The 15,867-nt window shown below is 48.3% G+C and overlaps 1 protein-coding gene across 6 annotated transcripts in view; it reads right to left on the bottom strand.

The window, feature by feature from the left end:
* Positions 1-12,523, bottom strand: part of LOC140895978 (2,7-anhydro-N-acetylneuraminate hydratase) — a 63,929-nt gene extending 51,406 nt beyond the window's left edge. For 4 of the 6 annotated variants that reach the window (XM_073306994.1, XM_073306998.1, XM_073306999.1 and 1 more), the window contains exons 1-2: positions 12,289-12,523; positions 10,799-10,909 (exon numbers count right to left, since the gene is read on the bottom strand). In XM_073306994.1, the coding sequence (XP_073163095.1) occupies positions 10,799-10,891 (93 nt within the window). In that variant the 5' untranslated portion in view covers positions 10,892-10,909; positions 12,289-12,523. Of the gene's footprint in view, positions 1-10,798; positions 10,910-11,437; positions 11,457-12,288 lie in introns of those variants that run through there. The other 2 variants (XM_073306995.1, XM_073306997.1) reach the window with 2 other exon arrangements.
* Between the last annotated feature and the right edge of the window lie 3,344 nt (positions 12,524-15,867).

The raw sequence follows: 15,867 nt of genomic DNA, 5'->3' as shown, positions 1-15,867 counted from the left end.
TACTAGCCTCCAGGAGGTGTCCCACAGTTCCCTACCATGACCGCTCTGGTCACCGTTTTGAACCACACTGTCCTCTGGCCAGATACATACGAGCCTGCCCTTCCTCTTTTAAAGGCCTGTGAATTTTTGACATTCTCTTTCCTGTTTGCTCAGTCTGGAGAGCTCAGGCTGCCCAGCTGATCATGCTGGTTCCACACTGCAGACGTACTCATGCCTGGAGTACACAGGAAGTGGTGGAGCTCCTGGGTCTGTGGGGAGAAGAGGCTATGCAGGCACACCTCTGATTCAGCCGTAGAAATGTTGGTATCGATGAGCAGATTGCTCAGGGCATGGGCAAGAAGGGCTGGTGATGCTCTGTACCTCAAGGGAACACCCAGCACCCCCATGTTCATCCTTGTAAAATGATTGTGTGGTATGCAATGCAAAGTTTGTCATGTCGGGTGCCTTCGGAAGGCTCATGATGCACTGAGCATTGTAGTTATAGTGATGTTATAGTAACTGTTACAGTAATGTTATAGGCTTTAATTTTATGTATATCGTTATGAGGCTGAAAATGTATCTGCATAGCTTAAAATAAGCCCAGGCAAAAACTCTCCAAGAGCAGAGAGGCAGTTCACACCTCATCAGGGCAGGGCTGGGACAAACCCAGCCCAGCCTCACAGGAACAAAGGACCCTGGCCTGGGCAGCAACAAAAGAATCTGTTGGACCAGGGGTGGCCAAGCTGTGGCTCAAGAGCCACATGCGGCTCTTCAGAAGTTAACGTGCGCTCCTCGTATAGGTACCGACTCTGGGGCTGGAGCTACAGGCGCCAACTTTCCAATCTGCCAGGGGGTGCTCTCTGCTCAACCCGTGACTTTGCCACAGGCCCTGCCCCCACTCCACTCCACCCCTTCCCGCCCCTCCCCTGAGCCTGCCCTGCTCTCGCTCTTCCCCCAGAGCCTCCTGCACATCACGAAACAGCTACGTCTACAGACACCACACCAAGCGACTGAAGCGCTGATCAAAGGGGAGAGCCTGCCTGAAGAGCAACCAGCCAGCCTGTCGTGAGAAACATCTACGTTTGCAAGGGCACTGAACGTGTTAAGATCAGCTTAGAATGTGTTCTGTTTTTATTTCAATTGACCAAATCTGACTTGATATGCTTTGACTTATAATCGCTTAAAATCTATCTTTATAGTTAATAAATCTGTTTGCTTATTCTACCTGAAGCAGTGCGTTTGGTTTGAAGCATGTCAGAAACTCCCCTTGGGATAACAAGCCTGGTACCTATCAATTTCTTTCTTAAATTAACAAACTCATATAAGCTTATAGGGTCCAGTGGGCATAACTGGATGCTGCAAGACGAAGGCTCCAAGGGTTGTGTCTGGGACCAAAGATATTGGCTAGTGTCATTTGGTTGCACAATCCAAGGAGTGGCTGACATGCCCGAGGCTGTGCGTGAACAGCCCAGGAGTGGGGGTTCTCACAGCAGAGCAGGGTAAGACTGGCTCCCATGGTCAAGGATTGGAGTGACCTAGCGGATCACTGGTCCAGACAACACAGGGAACATCACAGGACTACATGAGGGACCCGCAGCAGTGCCGCGTGAAAGTCGAGGAGCTGCAGCAGGCATCTCTGAATGCAAGGGAGGCTAACAGTCACTCTGGTGCAGAGCTGCAAACATGGTGCCGTTACAACGAGCTGCACGCCATCCTCTGCAGCAACCCTCCCCCCACAAGGATCCCGTGGATACTTTGGAGGAGTCAGAATCATATGAAGCAAGTCTAAGGGGAAAAACAATTGAAGACAGTTGGCAATTTTTCAAAGAGACATTAGTAAGGGCACAAGAGCAAACTATGCCATGGCATAGGAAAGACAGGAAGTCTGGCAAGAGACCATCCTGGCTTAACCAGAAGATCTTCAATGATCTAAAAATGAAAGAAGAGTCCTACAAAAAGTGGAAACTAGGTCAAATTACAAAGGAAGAATATAAACAAATAACACAAGTATGTAGGGACAAAATTAGAAAGGCCACAGCACAAAACAAGATCAAACTAGCTAGAGACATAAAGGGTAACAAGAAAACATTCTACAAATACATTAGAAGCAAGAGGAAGACCCAGAACAGGGTAGGTCCATTTCTCAATGAGGGGGGAAATAATAACAGAAAATGTGGAACTGGCAGAGGTGCTTAATGACTTCTTTGTTCTGGTTTTCACCAAGAAGGCTGGTGGTGATTGGACGTCTAATATAGGGAATGCCAGTGAAAATGAGGTAGGATCAGAAGAGGCTAAAATAGGGAAAGAACAAGTTAACAATTACTTGGACAAATTAGGTGTCTTCAAGTCACCAGGGCCTGATGAAATGCATCCTAGAATACTCAAGAAGCTGACTGAGGAGATATCTAAGCCATTAGCGATTATCTTTGAAAAGTCATGGAAGACGGGAGAGATTCCGGAAGACTGGAAAAGGGCAAATCTAGTGCCCAGCTATAAAAAGGGAAATAAGGACAACCCAGGGAATTACAGACCAGTCAGCTTAACTTCTGTACCCAGAAAGATAATGGAGCAAGAAATCAGTTTGCAAACATCTAAAAGATAATAAGGTGATAAGTAACAGTCAGCATGGATTTGTCAAAAACAAATTGTGTCACACCAAACTGATACCTTTCTTTGACAGGGTAACAAGCCTTGTGGATGGGGTGAAGCGATAGATGTGGTATATCTTGACTTTAGTAAAGCTTTTGATACTGTCTTGCATGACCTTCTCATAAACAAACTAGGGAAATGCAACCTAGATGGAGCTACTATACAGTGGGTGTAAACTGGTTGGAAAACCATTCCCAAAGAGTAGTTATCAGTGGTTCAGAGTCATGCTGCAAGGGCATGAGTGGGGTCCCGCAGGGAATCAGTTCTGGGTCCAGTTCTGTTCAATATCTTCATCAATGATTTAGATAATGGTGTACAGAGTACACTTAAAAAGAAAAGGAGTACTTGTGGCACCTTAGAGACTAACCAATTTATTTGAGCATAAGCTTTCGTGAGCTACAGCTCACTTCATCGGATGCATACTGTGGAAACTGCAGAAGACATTATATACACAGAGACCATGAAACAATACCTCCTCCCACCCCACTCTCCTGCTTGGAGAGTCTCTAAGGTGCCACAAGTACTCCTTTTCTTTTTGCGAATACAGACTAACACGGCTGTTACTCTGAAACCTGACAGAGTACACTTATAAACTTTGCAGATGATACCAAGCTGGGAGGGGTTGCAAGTGCTTTGGAGGATAGGATTAAATTTCAAAATGATCTGGACAAACTGGAGAAATGGTCTGAAGTAAATAGGATGAAATTCAATAAGGATAAATGCAAAGTACTCCATTTCAGAGGGAACAATCAGTTGCACACATACAAAATGGGAAATGACTCCCTAGGGAGGAGTACCGCGGAAAGGGATCTGGGGCTCACAGTGGACCACAAGCTAAATATGAGTCAACAATGTGACACTGTTACAAAAAAAGCAAACATCTTTCTGGCATGTAATAGCAGGAGTGTAATTCTTCTGCTCTACTCCATGCTGATTAGGCCTCAACTGGAGTATTGTGTCCACTTCTAGGCACCACATTTCAGGAAGGATGTGGACAAACTGGAGAGAGCCCAGAGAAGTGGAACAAAAATGATTAAAGGTCTAGAAAACATGACCTATGAGGGAAGTTTGAAAAAATTGGGCTTGTTTATTCTGGAAAAGACAAGACTGAGAGGGGACATGGTAACAGTCTTCAAGTATGTAAAAGCTTGTTACAAGGAGGAGGAAGAAAATTTGTTTTTCTTAACCTCTGATGATAGGACAAGAAACAATGGGCTTAAATTGCAGCAAGGGAGGTTAGGTTGGACATTAGGAAACACTTCCTAACTGTCAGGGTGGTTAAGCACTGGAATAAATTGTCTAGGGAGATTGTTGAATCTCCATCATTGGAGATTTTTAAGAGCAGGTGTCAAGGTTCCTTCCCCACTCTGAACTCTAGGGTACAGATGTGGGGACCTGCATGAAAACCTCCTAAGCTTACTTTTACCAGCTTAGGTTAAAACTTCCTCAAGGTACAAACTATTTTACCTTTTGTCCTTGGACTTTCGCTGCCACTACCAAACGTCTAACCAGTTTTATTTTATTAGGAAAGAGCCATTTTGAAACGTCTTTCCCCCCAAAATCCTCACCAAAACCTTGCACCCCCCTTCCTAGGGAAGGTTTGATAAAAATCCTCACCAATTTGCCTAGGTGACCACAGACCCAAACCCTTGGATCTTAAGAACAATGAAAAAAGCATTCAGTTTCTTAAAAAAAGAATTTTAATCGAAGAAAAAGTAAAAAGAATCACCTCTGTAAAATCAGGATGGTAAATACCTTACATGAGGTATGAGGGGAAAGCAGCGGACGTGTTGTTCCTTGACTTTAGCAAAGCTTTTGACATGTCTCCCACAGTATTCTTGCCAGCAACCTAAAGAAGTATGGGCTGGATGAATGGACTATAAGGTGGATAGAAAGTGGGCTAGATTGTCGGGCTCAACGGGTAGTGATCAATGGCTCCATGTCTAGTTGGCAGCTGGTGTCAAGTGGAGTGCCCCAAGGGTCGGTCCTCTGGCCGGTTTTGTTCAACATCTTCATTAATGATCTGGAGGATGGTGTGGATTGCACCCTCAGCAAGTTTGCAGATGACACTAAATTGGGAGGAGAGGTAGATATGCTGGAGGGTAGGGATAGGATATAGAGGGCCCTAGACAAATGAGAGGATTGGGCCAAAAGAAATCTGATGAGGTTCAACAAGGACAAGTGCAGAGTCCTGCACTTAGGATGGAAGAATCCCATGCACCTCTACAGACTAGGGACCGAATGGCTCGGCAGCAGTTCTGCAGAAAAGGACCTAGGGGTTACAGTGGACGAGAAGCTGGACAGAAGTCAACAGTGTGCCCTTGTTGCCAAGATGGCCAATGGCATTTTGGGATGTATAAGTAGGGGCATTGCCAGCAGATCGAGGGACGAGATCGTTCCCCTCTGTTCGGCATTGGTGAGGCCTCATCTGGAGTACTGTGTCCAGTTTTGGGTCCCACACTACAAGAAGGATATGGAAAAATTGGAAAGAGTCCAGCAGAGGGCAACGAAAATGATTAGGGGACTGGAACACATGATTTATGAGGAGAGACTGAGGGAACTGGGGATGTTTAGTCTGCAGAAGAGAAGAATGAGGGGGGATTTGATAGCTGCTTTCAACTACCTGAAAGGGAGTTTAAAGAGGATGGATCTAGACTGTTCTTAGTGGTAGCTGATGACAGAACAAGGAGTAATGGTCTCAAGTTGCAGTGGGGAGGTTTAGGTTGGATATTAGGAAAAACTTTTTCACTAGGAGGGTGGTGAAATACTGGAATGCGTTACCTAGGGAGGTGGTGGAATCTCCTTCCTTAGATATTTTTAAGGTCAGGCTTGACAAAGCCCTGGCTGGGATGATTTAGTTGGGGATTGGTCCTGCTTTGAGCAGGGGGTTGGACTAGATGACCTCCTGAGGTCCCTTCCAACCCTGATATTCTATGATTCTACAGGGTAATTAGATTCAAAACATAGAGAATCCCTCTAGGCAAAACCTTAAGTTACAAAAAGACACAAAAACAGGACTATACATTCCATTCAGCACAGCTTATTTTCTCAGCCCTTTAAAGAAATCAGACTCTAACGCATATCTAGCTAGATTACTTACTAAGTTCTAAGACTCCATTCCTGTTCTGTCCCCAGCAAAAGCATCACACAGACAGACTCAGACCCTTTGTTTCTCCCCCACTCCAGCTTTGAAAGTATCTTGTCTCTTCATTGGTCATTTTGGTCAGGTGCCAGCGAGGTTATCCTAGCTTCTTAACCCTTTACAGGTGAAAGGGCTTTTCCTCTGGCCAGGAGGGATTTTAAAGGTGTTTACCCTTCCCTTTTTATTTATGACAGCAGGTTAGACAAACACCTGTCAGGAATAGTCTAGATAATACTTAGTCCTGCCACGAGTGCAGGGAACTAGATGACCTCTTAAGGTCCTTTCCAGTTCTATGATTCGATGGGCCACCGGAGTGAACCCTGAGAACGAGGTGTTGGAGGAGGAAGTAGTAGGAGGAGAATGGAATACAGGCAACCGGGGGATCCAGTGTCGCAGTGAGCCAGGACCTCTTTTTGACTCCAGAGCATTTGAGCCAGTCCATACAGTCCAGCACAAGTAAGCCTGAGGCAGGGAAAGGAACAGCTGGTAAGTGTGCCATTTGCTTTGATATTGCAGGGACACATCTGTTCATTTACTCTCTTTCAATCGTGTTAAAAGAGGTAGTGAAATAACCAATTGAGGTAGAGTCTTGATCTGCTTCTCACTTCCCTGTATAGCTAGGCACGAGGTGTGATGCTGTATGGGATCTGGGGGACACTTTAGGATATTATTCATACCAATATTATAAAATTGCAATGAGTTATGCCAGATATGCCATGTAAAATATCTGCAAAAATGTTATAATTTGCCAGATATGAGAATCTCATTTATGTGTTTGTATCACCTTTGTATTTTGGTTTACAGATATGTATGTATGTCTGTATTACAAAACTTGTGCTATGCTTCTGGGTGATAGCCTCAGGCAGTTTGGCAGCAGCACTGCCTAGCTTGCTTGATAGCCCATTAAGGACCATCAGTTTATACAACTGACCCATTGAGAGAAGGCAGATACCCTTATGACTCAGCAAGGCATGCAGGGACCTGCTGATGGACAGAACTCTAAGGCTTTCAAGCCACGTGCTAGGCAGCTTGTGTTTAAAACAAAGGAAGCACAGGCCGCATGGCAAAAGACTATAAAAGGCAGCTGCATCTTCTCCATTTTGTCTTTGTTCCTGCTTCTTACCTCTTCTACAAACTGAAGCTCTGAACAAAGAACTGAATGACCCATCCAAGTTGTGGATGTGTTCCAGAGGGACTTTCAAGCCAGCAAACTCACCAATACTGCTAGGAACCTGACACAAAGCCTTCAAAGTGCATGTATGTATGTGACTGTTTTACCATTTAACAACTCTCTTCTTGTTCTTTTTTCTTTATAATAAACCTTTAGTTTTAGACACTAAAGGATTGGTTGGCAGCGTAGTATTTTGAGTAAGCTCCAAACCTATACTGACCTGGTAACGTGTCTGACCCTTTGGGGTCAGAAGAACATTTTGTATATGTGTACAGAGTTTAAAATAACTTCTCGCTGTACTGGACCTAGGTGCTGACTTGGAGCCAGAAAACTGGAATGCAATAAAGGGGTGTCAAGGTTCCTTCCCCCACTCTGAACTCTAGCGTACAGATATGGGGACCTGCATGAAAACCCCCTAAGCTTATTTTTACCAGCTTAGGTTAAAACTTCCCCAAGGTACAAACTATTTTACCTTTTGCCCTTGAACTTTATTGCTGCCACCACCAAGCATTTAACAAATATATAACAGGGAAAGAGCCCGCTGGGAAACGTCTTTCCCCCCCAAAATCCTCCCCAAACCCTACACCCCCTTTCTTGGGGAAGGCTTCATAAAAATCCTCACCAATTTGCATAAGTGAACACAGACCCAAAACCCTTAGATCTTAAGAACAATGAAAAAGCAATCAGGTTCTTAAAAGAAGAATTTTAATAGAAGAAAAAGTAAAAAGAATCACCCCTGTAAAATCAGGATGGTAAATACCTTACAGGATAATTAGATTCAACACACAGAGAATCCCTCTAGGCAAAACCTTAAGTTACAAAAAGACACAAAAACAGGAATATACATTCCATTCAGCACAGCTTATTTTCTCAGCCATTTAAAGAAATCAGAATCTAACACATACCTAGCTAGATTACTTACTAAGGTCTAAGACTCCATTCCTTTTCTGTTCCCGGCAAAAGCATCACACAGAGAGAATCTTTGTTTCTCCCCCCCTCCAGCTTTGAAAATATCTCGTCTCTTCATTGGTCATTTTGGTCAGGTGCCAGCGAGGTTATCCTAACTTCTTAACCCTTTACAGGTGAAAGGGTTTTTCCTCTGGCCAGGAGGGATTTTAAAGGTGTTTACCCTTCCCTTTATATTTATGACAAGGGCGCTGTGTGGTTTCTTTTTTGCTGCTTGATAACCAGTGTGAGGGATCGGAAGCACAGTTTGTGTGACTGGTTGGGAAGTTTAACTTCAGTGTTACCCACCAGTCTTGGGAGTATCTGCTCTCCCTTTTGCAGCCTGCCCTAACCTTAGCATTTCCAGTGAGGGCTACCCCAGGCCACAGAGAGATCCCTGTGGAACAGTTTGTATGTGCACTCGGATGTCCCATGAATCCTCCATAGAGATCTCGAGGAAACTTTCCCAGAGGTAGTCTGCAATCCTCTGCCAAAGGTTCCTGGGGAGAGCAGCCTTATTTGTTCCGCAGTGGTAGGACACTTTCCCAAGCCACTCAGCAATTAATTCAGCAGGGATCATTGCAGCACACAGACTAGCAGCATATGGACTTGGTCTGCAGCCACACGGTGCAGGAGCTGTTCCGTTTCAGCTTCCGTGCCCTTAAGAGTGAGATACCAGCTAAAGTCACCACTGCCTGTGGGAAATGGTGCCAGTATTCAATGCAATTGCCCTTTCCACATATACTCATGCCTGTGATTTCCCCCCTTATTGTGCCATCTTGCCCCCTACCCTCTGGGCCGTACTCACCAGGGCTGGGACTGCCGCTGTGCTCTATGAATCCTAAGCAGAAGAGAATGTAGTGCTTGTAAATCTTGTGGCTCAAGGAGAGTGAATACACTCACAACAGTACTTCTGTGTATTGTAGCTAGGGCTGTCAATTAATCACAGTTAACTCACGCAATTAACTCAAAAAATTAATCGCAATTAACCGCACTTATAGCAACAGGATACCAATTGCAATTTATTATATATTTTTTGATACATTTTCAATACTGATTTCAATTACAACACAGAATACAAAGTGCAGAGTGCTCACTTTATACTATTATTTTTTATTACAAATATTTGCACTGTAAAAATGATAAAAGAATTGTATTTTTCAATTCACCGCAGACAAGTACTGAACTGCAATCTCTTAACCAACCATGGAAGACATTCTTCTAGTACACAAAGAGTTGTCATTGCTGTCTGAGTGTATGTCTATGTTGCAATTAAACACCCATAGCTGGCCCATGTCATCTGACTCACGCTCAGGCTGCAGGGCTTTTTAACTGCGGTGTAGATGTTCAGTCTCAGTCTGGAGTCCGGGCTCTGAGACCCCGCAAGGTGCGGAGGCAAAAGCCATAGTCACAAACTCTTGCTGATCCTCCTGAGGCTTACATTTGCACTGGTTATTCCACTGGAGCAAACCAAGTCATCACAGGACTAACAGGATCCTCCAGCTTATTTTAGTAATACACAAAAGGCCAAGCATCTTATCCATTACCAGAATACAGGTGGCAATTGTCTTATTAGCAACTGACTGTACGTTAAACAGCTTGTGTCGAAGGTTAGGGTCTCTGCATGCCATTGCCCCCTCCCAAACAAGTGATTAGCAAGATCAGTGGGACATTCTAAGTAAGATTAGCAAGCGCCACACCTTGAAAATAGCCACAGTCCTGGCAGGAAGAGCGAACAACTACAAGCATCTTGCTGCACAGGAGAATCCTGTGCCATGGTCACTCCACCGCCACTCACTGCTGTCAGCACTGATCAGAAGTGGACAGCACAGCAAAAACTAAGTGCAGGAAATCTCATTCTCATAGTACCATGACAGAGGGGGGCAGTTTGGCATTTGTATAACAAAGTTTGGTTTACTGACACAGTTAAACTGAAGAGGGTACGATGGCAGAGTAGGCTCCTGATGTGTCTCACAAGGAGCTGGGATTAGAACTCTGCTCCTCAATGTCCTTGATTATCACAACCTCTATTGCTACTTTAAAGGGATATGAGGATAATTACACCACTGCTAGCTGTTGGAAAGGGTGCTCTCAGATCCACCGGCCAAAACCCGCATGTCCTATATCACGGACTAATGCGGTGCTGTGGGCACAGCCCAGACTTTGGCCTTTAAGTCTTAAATTTGCTGTTGACTTAGTCAAGAGCTTCTTTAGACTGTGCTCAATGTAATTTAATAGTTGGAGAATATGATGTCAAGCATTTTTCTAGTAGTGCAACTGAACACCAGCTCTGTGTCCCTTGTTCTTTTTCTCCTTCACTAATTGCTCACTTGCAGTCGGACCTATAACTGCTGCAGGTAAGTACAAATGCCCAAAGGGGACTTGTTTTTTTAGCAAGTGTGATCTAAATCAAACCACCTCTCTCATGTAGGATAGTGAAAGAGGAGGGAAGAGAGTCCAGCTTCAAAAGAGAGTTTTGTCAGATTGCTCGTAAATGCTCCAGCTTAACCTTCTCTAAAAAGAGGCTACGGTTCCCCAGCAGCGCATGCATGCACAGGTGCTCTACCTGCAATTCTGAACTTTAAACTGAAGGAAAAAACAACGAAGTGCTCACACTCAATACAGCACTTTCAGAAGCTAAATACAGTAGTTGAAAACCATCACTTTTCTAGCACAATGCATTGCGAATGCTCTGTTTGAAATTTAAAATTCCTGCTGTTATGAGTCATGAATCAATAAAACAGTAAGATATCAGGAAAAGATCTGTTTTCTCATTAACAACTTTCAAACACTTAAAGTAATTTACCTCATGTTTTATATGGTGATTGCTGCAATTCAAGAACTCTGCTCAAATTAACAACCATAAAACACATGACCCCTTGAAAAATGTTGACAGCATAGGACATCTTTACCTTCATTCGATTGGGAAAATGCACAGCAAAATAAGAGTAGTGTTTTCCCCGGCATCCAGCTCCAATGATCAGAACAGTTACACAAGGAGCCATCTCTGCTCAGTCATCTACCTGGAACCAGAAATAAGACAATGTTTTAGAATCATCTAGGTTAAAAATCCCACCAATATTAGGCGTACTTATTTTTATTATGATTAAGTAAGGCTGATGTCAGTACTATCCGATATAAACCTATAGAGCATGAATTCTCAGAAACGCCCTCCCCACCGCCCCACAGATGCTTCCTTTTCCCTCCCTCTCTCACCGCACATTTTGTTTCCTTCTTCCTCAGGCAAGCTGAAGTTTAAGGTCACAAAGTTATACACTCAAAAGTTAGGAAGTACAAGAATTGAAGTTACGCATGGAACCTACATTCCATTGCTTGGCATGAAAAAATACCTCCCCCCACCCCACTTTCCTGCTGAGATTTGACAATGAGACGTAAGTCCTTAAATTAGCTAGGAATTGCAATGCTGAGCACACCCACTCCGAAATACCACGACATTTCTGAGCCTAAATGCCTCAACCAAGTCACACTGGAAGTCTGTGTGAGAGCAGAGAACAGAACCCGGATCTCCTAAGCCCGAGGCCAACACCTACCCGGGAGGGGGGCGGGGGGGGGCCGGAGACCCGCCCCCCGGGGCCGGCAGCCCCGTGAGGGGGGGGGCCCGGAGACCCTCCCCCCGGGGCCGGCAGCCCCGTGAGGGGGGGGGGCCCGGAGACCCGCCCCCCGGGCCGGCAGCCCCGTGAGGGGGGGGGGCCCGGAGACCCGCCCCCCGGGCCGGCAGCCCCGTGAGGGGGGGGGGGCCCGGAGACCCGCCCCCCGGGCCGGCAGCCCCGTGAGGGGGGGGGGCCCGGAGACCCGCCCCCCGGGCCGGCAGCCCCGTGAGGGGGGGGAGGCGGGGGGGGGGCCCGGAGACCCGCCCCCCGGGCCGGCAGCCCCGTGAGGGGAGGGGGGGGGCGGAGCGGAGACCCGCCCCCCGGGCCGGCAGCCCCGTGAGGGGGGGGAGGCGGGGGGGGGGCCCGGAGACCCGCCCCCCGGGCCGGCAGCCCCGTGAGGGGAGGGGGGGGGCGGAGCGGAGACCCGCCCCCCGGGCCGGCAGCCCCGTGAGGGGGGCGGGGGGGGGCCGGAGACCCGCCCCCCGGGCCGGCAGCCCCGTGAGGGGGGGGCCGGAGACCCGCCCCCCGGGCCGGCAGCCCCGTGAGGGGGGGGGCCCGGAGACCCGCCCCCCGGGCCGGCAGCCCCGTGAGGGGGGGGGGCCCGGAGACCCGCCCCCCGGGCCGGCAGCCCCGTGAGGGGGGGAGGCGGGGGGGGGGCCGGAGACCCGCCCCCCGGGCCGGCAGCCCCGTGAGGGGGGGAGGCGGGGGGGGGGCCGGAGACCCGCCCCCCGGGCCGCAGCCGAGCCGAGCCGGGCCGGGCCGCGCTCTCCGGGCGGGCTCACGGGACTCACCCACCGACGGCAGCGCGCGCAGCCGGAGGCACCGGCCGAGAGGAAGCCCCAGCGCCCGAGAGACCGGGCGGTCGGCAGCTCGCGCAGCGCCGGCAGCCAATCAGGGCGGCCGTCACAGCATGCACGGGAGCCCATTGGCTGCCGATGAGCCAACGTGGCGGGGCGGGGCCGCGCTGCGGTGGCCGGCTCGGGGCATTACGGGCGGCCACGGCCCGGCCGGTGCCTGCTGGGCCGAGGGGGGTGGGGCCGAGGGGGCGGGGCTGTAGTGGGGGCGGAGCTGAGGGGGCCGGGCTGTGACGGGGGGCGGGGCCGAGGGGGCGGGGCTGTGACGGGGGGGGGGGCAGAACCGAGGGGGCGGGGCTGTGATGGGGGAGGGGCGGGGCTGCGGTGGGGGGCGGAGCCGAGGGGGCGGGGCGAGGGCATTATCCTGCAGGCGCTCAGTGCCGGTCCAGGGGACCCTGACCTGCAGAGTTGTGCAGGAGGCAGGGATGGGTCGTGCTCTGGGCGACTCGGACCCAGGCCTTTGGCCAGAGTTTGTTTCTGGGCCTGCTGGGAGAGAGAAGGGGCGCGTCCCCCTCAGAGCTGTGCGCCTCGCCCTCGCACCCTGGGACGGCGCGGCCCGCCACGCTTTCACACGCTGTCAGGATGGGACGCGAGCGGAAGGCTGGCTGGGAAAGACCCAGCGCTCTCACCGGCAGGCTCTTGCTTCAGCTGCAGGAGACTCTCCTCCCGCCCGCCCTCCGCGGGGGTGGAACAGCTGAGACCCTCACTGCTGAGGTCATGAACACGCCGGAGACAGGCCTAGGCCTAGGCCGGGTTTGCCACTGGAAGGCCAAGACTACAGCGCTTTCAGAATTCCTTTGGGGGGCGTTTCCCAGCAGGCGGAGACCGACTGCCACCAGCCAGGGGTGCATTTATACCAGCTAGCAAGAGGGCAAATGAAGACCCCATCATTTTGTGGGGATTCTGCTTTCCAAGGTGCATTGCTTTGCATTTATTAACCCGGAACGTCCTCTGCCATTTTGTTGCCCAGTCACCCAGTTTTGTGAGATCCCTTTGCAGCTCTTTGCACCCTGCTTTGGACTTAACTACCTTGAGCAATTTTGTATAGTCTGTACATTTAGCCCCCTCACTGTTTACCCCCTTTCCCAGATCATTTATGAATATATTGAACAGGACTGGTCCAAGTACAGACTCCTGGTTATCCTGCTCTCTGACATGATCTGATGGTCTGTAGTAGACGCCAACTGGTACCCCATCTTGTGCTTTATCGGTTAGGACATTGATGCATCAGCATTCTAGATCATTTTCTTCTGAGTTATCAGTGACATGGGAAAAGGTTAAGTCATTTTTGACAGTGTGCCACTCGCCCTCCCCTTCTGCCCCCTCAATCCTTCCTAAATAGGTTATACCCATTGATTTTAACATTCCAGTCATGGGAATCATCCCACCGAGTCTCAGTAATACCAAGTGTCAGAGGAACAGCCGTGTTAGTCTGTATTCGCAAAAAGAAAAGGAGTACTTGTGGCACCTTAGAGACTAACCAATTTATTTGAGCATGAGCTTTCGTGAGCTACAGCTCACTTCATCAGATGTTTACCGTGGAAACTGCAGCAGACTTTATATACACACAGAAATCATGAAACAATACCTCCTCCCACCCCACTGGTAATTACCAGCAGGACAGTGGGGTGGGAGGAGGTATTGTTTCATGATTTCTGTGTGTATATAAAGTCTGCTGCAGTTTCCACGGTAAACATCTGATGAAGTGAGCTGTAGCTCACGAAAGCTCATGCTCAAATAAATTGGTTAGTCTCTAAGGTGCCACAAGTACTCCTTTTCTTTTTCAGTAATACCAAGTAGATCAAATTTATGCTCATAAATGGGCAATTCAAATTCCTGTTTGTTACCCAGGCTCCTAGCATTGGTGTATAAGCAAATAAGTAATTTTTTCTCTTCATGTCCTTCAGTTTCTTGATTTTGGGTTGAGTGCTCAAACCTTCCCCCTCTTTACTCTGCACTCATTACTCATGTCCCTTCAGTTTATCCTCTCCAGCTGTGTACGGTGCTTCTCAGGGCTGAGGCGCTCAGTGTGCTCCAACCAGAGCTGGAGAGAATGGGGGATAGTTTCTAGGCTGGGTGTTCTTGCACCTGTCCTCCTTGCACACAGCCCCTCCTTCCAGAGCCGCATCAGCCTCCTTTAATGACTCTGCACCCAGACTGCACATGCCATTGGGAAACATTCACTGCAGTGATTTCCAACTATCAGCAGGATCTAAGAGGTCTGTCACGCTGGCAAATAAGCATTGCTTGGCCAGTTCCCATAGCCAGAGGTGCTGGCATTGTACCAGTATATGATGAACAAGTACAACCAGTGCATAATGCAAACTTGTTCCAAGTAGATACATTCACAATGATGGTGGCAACACCCAGGAAGGCTTTATACATGGACTCAGTCTCACAAGAGCGGCAGAGTGCGTGGGGAGCCATGTTTGTCTCCCAGAGCATTCCATCCAAAATGACACGGTTTCAAAACTAAGGTTTTCATAACTGCCAGCTAGCCATGACTTGGGTTCTGGGAGTCAAGTCGGGCTCGCTTCTTCCCCTTTGTTGTCATCAGTAAGCAAGGTAATGGAGGACAAATCAGGCGCTGAGATGAAACCCCACTGACTCCAAATTACAGTAATGATCATGGTTTACACAGACAACTGATTTGAGCTTAGTAAGCAACTGTGCATCAGCAGCACACAGCAGAAGAGAATCCAGCTCACTCTTTCTGAACTGCGTTGACTCCGCGGCACTAACAAAAGCTAATAGATGTGATCATGGCTAGTCACTATATTAGAAGAGACGTGACTGCCTACGCAGGGACAGAACTGAGAGTATGAACGTAGCAGTTACAGAGATGCTTTTCACATCAGGAGTCACACTGGAAGAGTCAGCTGACCATTCACACTCCCCTGGACTCAGGTGAGGATTAGGAATCCTGAAAACATCACCAGTTGAGACAAACTTAACTGACAGTATTTGGGAAACAATTCAGGCTAAGCCAGGAGCTCTGTCGTGCCAGAGGAATTCAGCTGACATAGGACCGGGGTGGAAGGGAAGGCTTTCTGACAAGTCCTAGGATATTTTTTATTTAAATATCAATTATCAAAATTGATAGAGCTGGTCCAGCTTTCCCTTTTACTTCCCAACACAGCAACACAAACATTTGCAGCATATATTTTAAGATACTTATTTGCTTTATCATCTCTCAGCAATTAGGCATAGTCAACGCACGTAAAACTCTGGGGTATCTTTTTCAAAGGTCTAGTCTATACTGCAAAGTTAAGTCGGCTTCGCAACGTTACTCAGGACTGTGAAAAATTCCACACCCAGTGAAACGTAGTAAAGCCAACCTAAGCCTTGGTGTAGACACTGCTAGGTCGTTTTCCGTCGATCTAACTACTGCCTCTCAGAGAGATGGATTCATAACAGTGAAGGAAGAACCCTTTCTGTTGTGTTTACACGACAACGGCACAGCTGCAGCACTGCAATTGTGTCACTGTAGCATTTCTAGTGCAGACATGGCAAGTC

Source organism: Lepidochelys kempii, chromosome 11, assembly GCF_965140285.1.
Source record: "Lepidochelys kempii isolate rLepKem1 chromosome 11, rLepKem1.hap1, whole genome shotgun sequence".
Classification (NCBI taxonomy): Eukaryota; Metazoa; Chordata; order Testudines; family Cheloniidae; genus Lepidochelys; species Lepidochelys kempii.
This window is presented reverse-complemented; position numbering and strand designations above follow the sequence as displayed.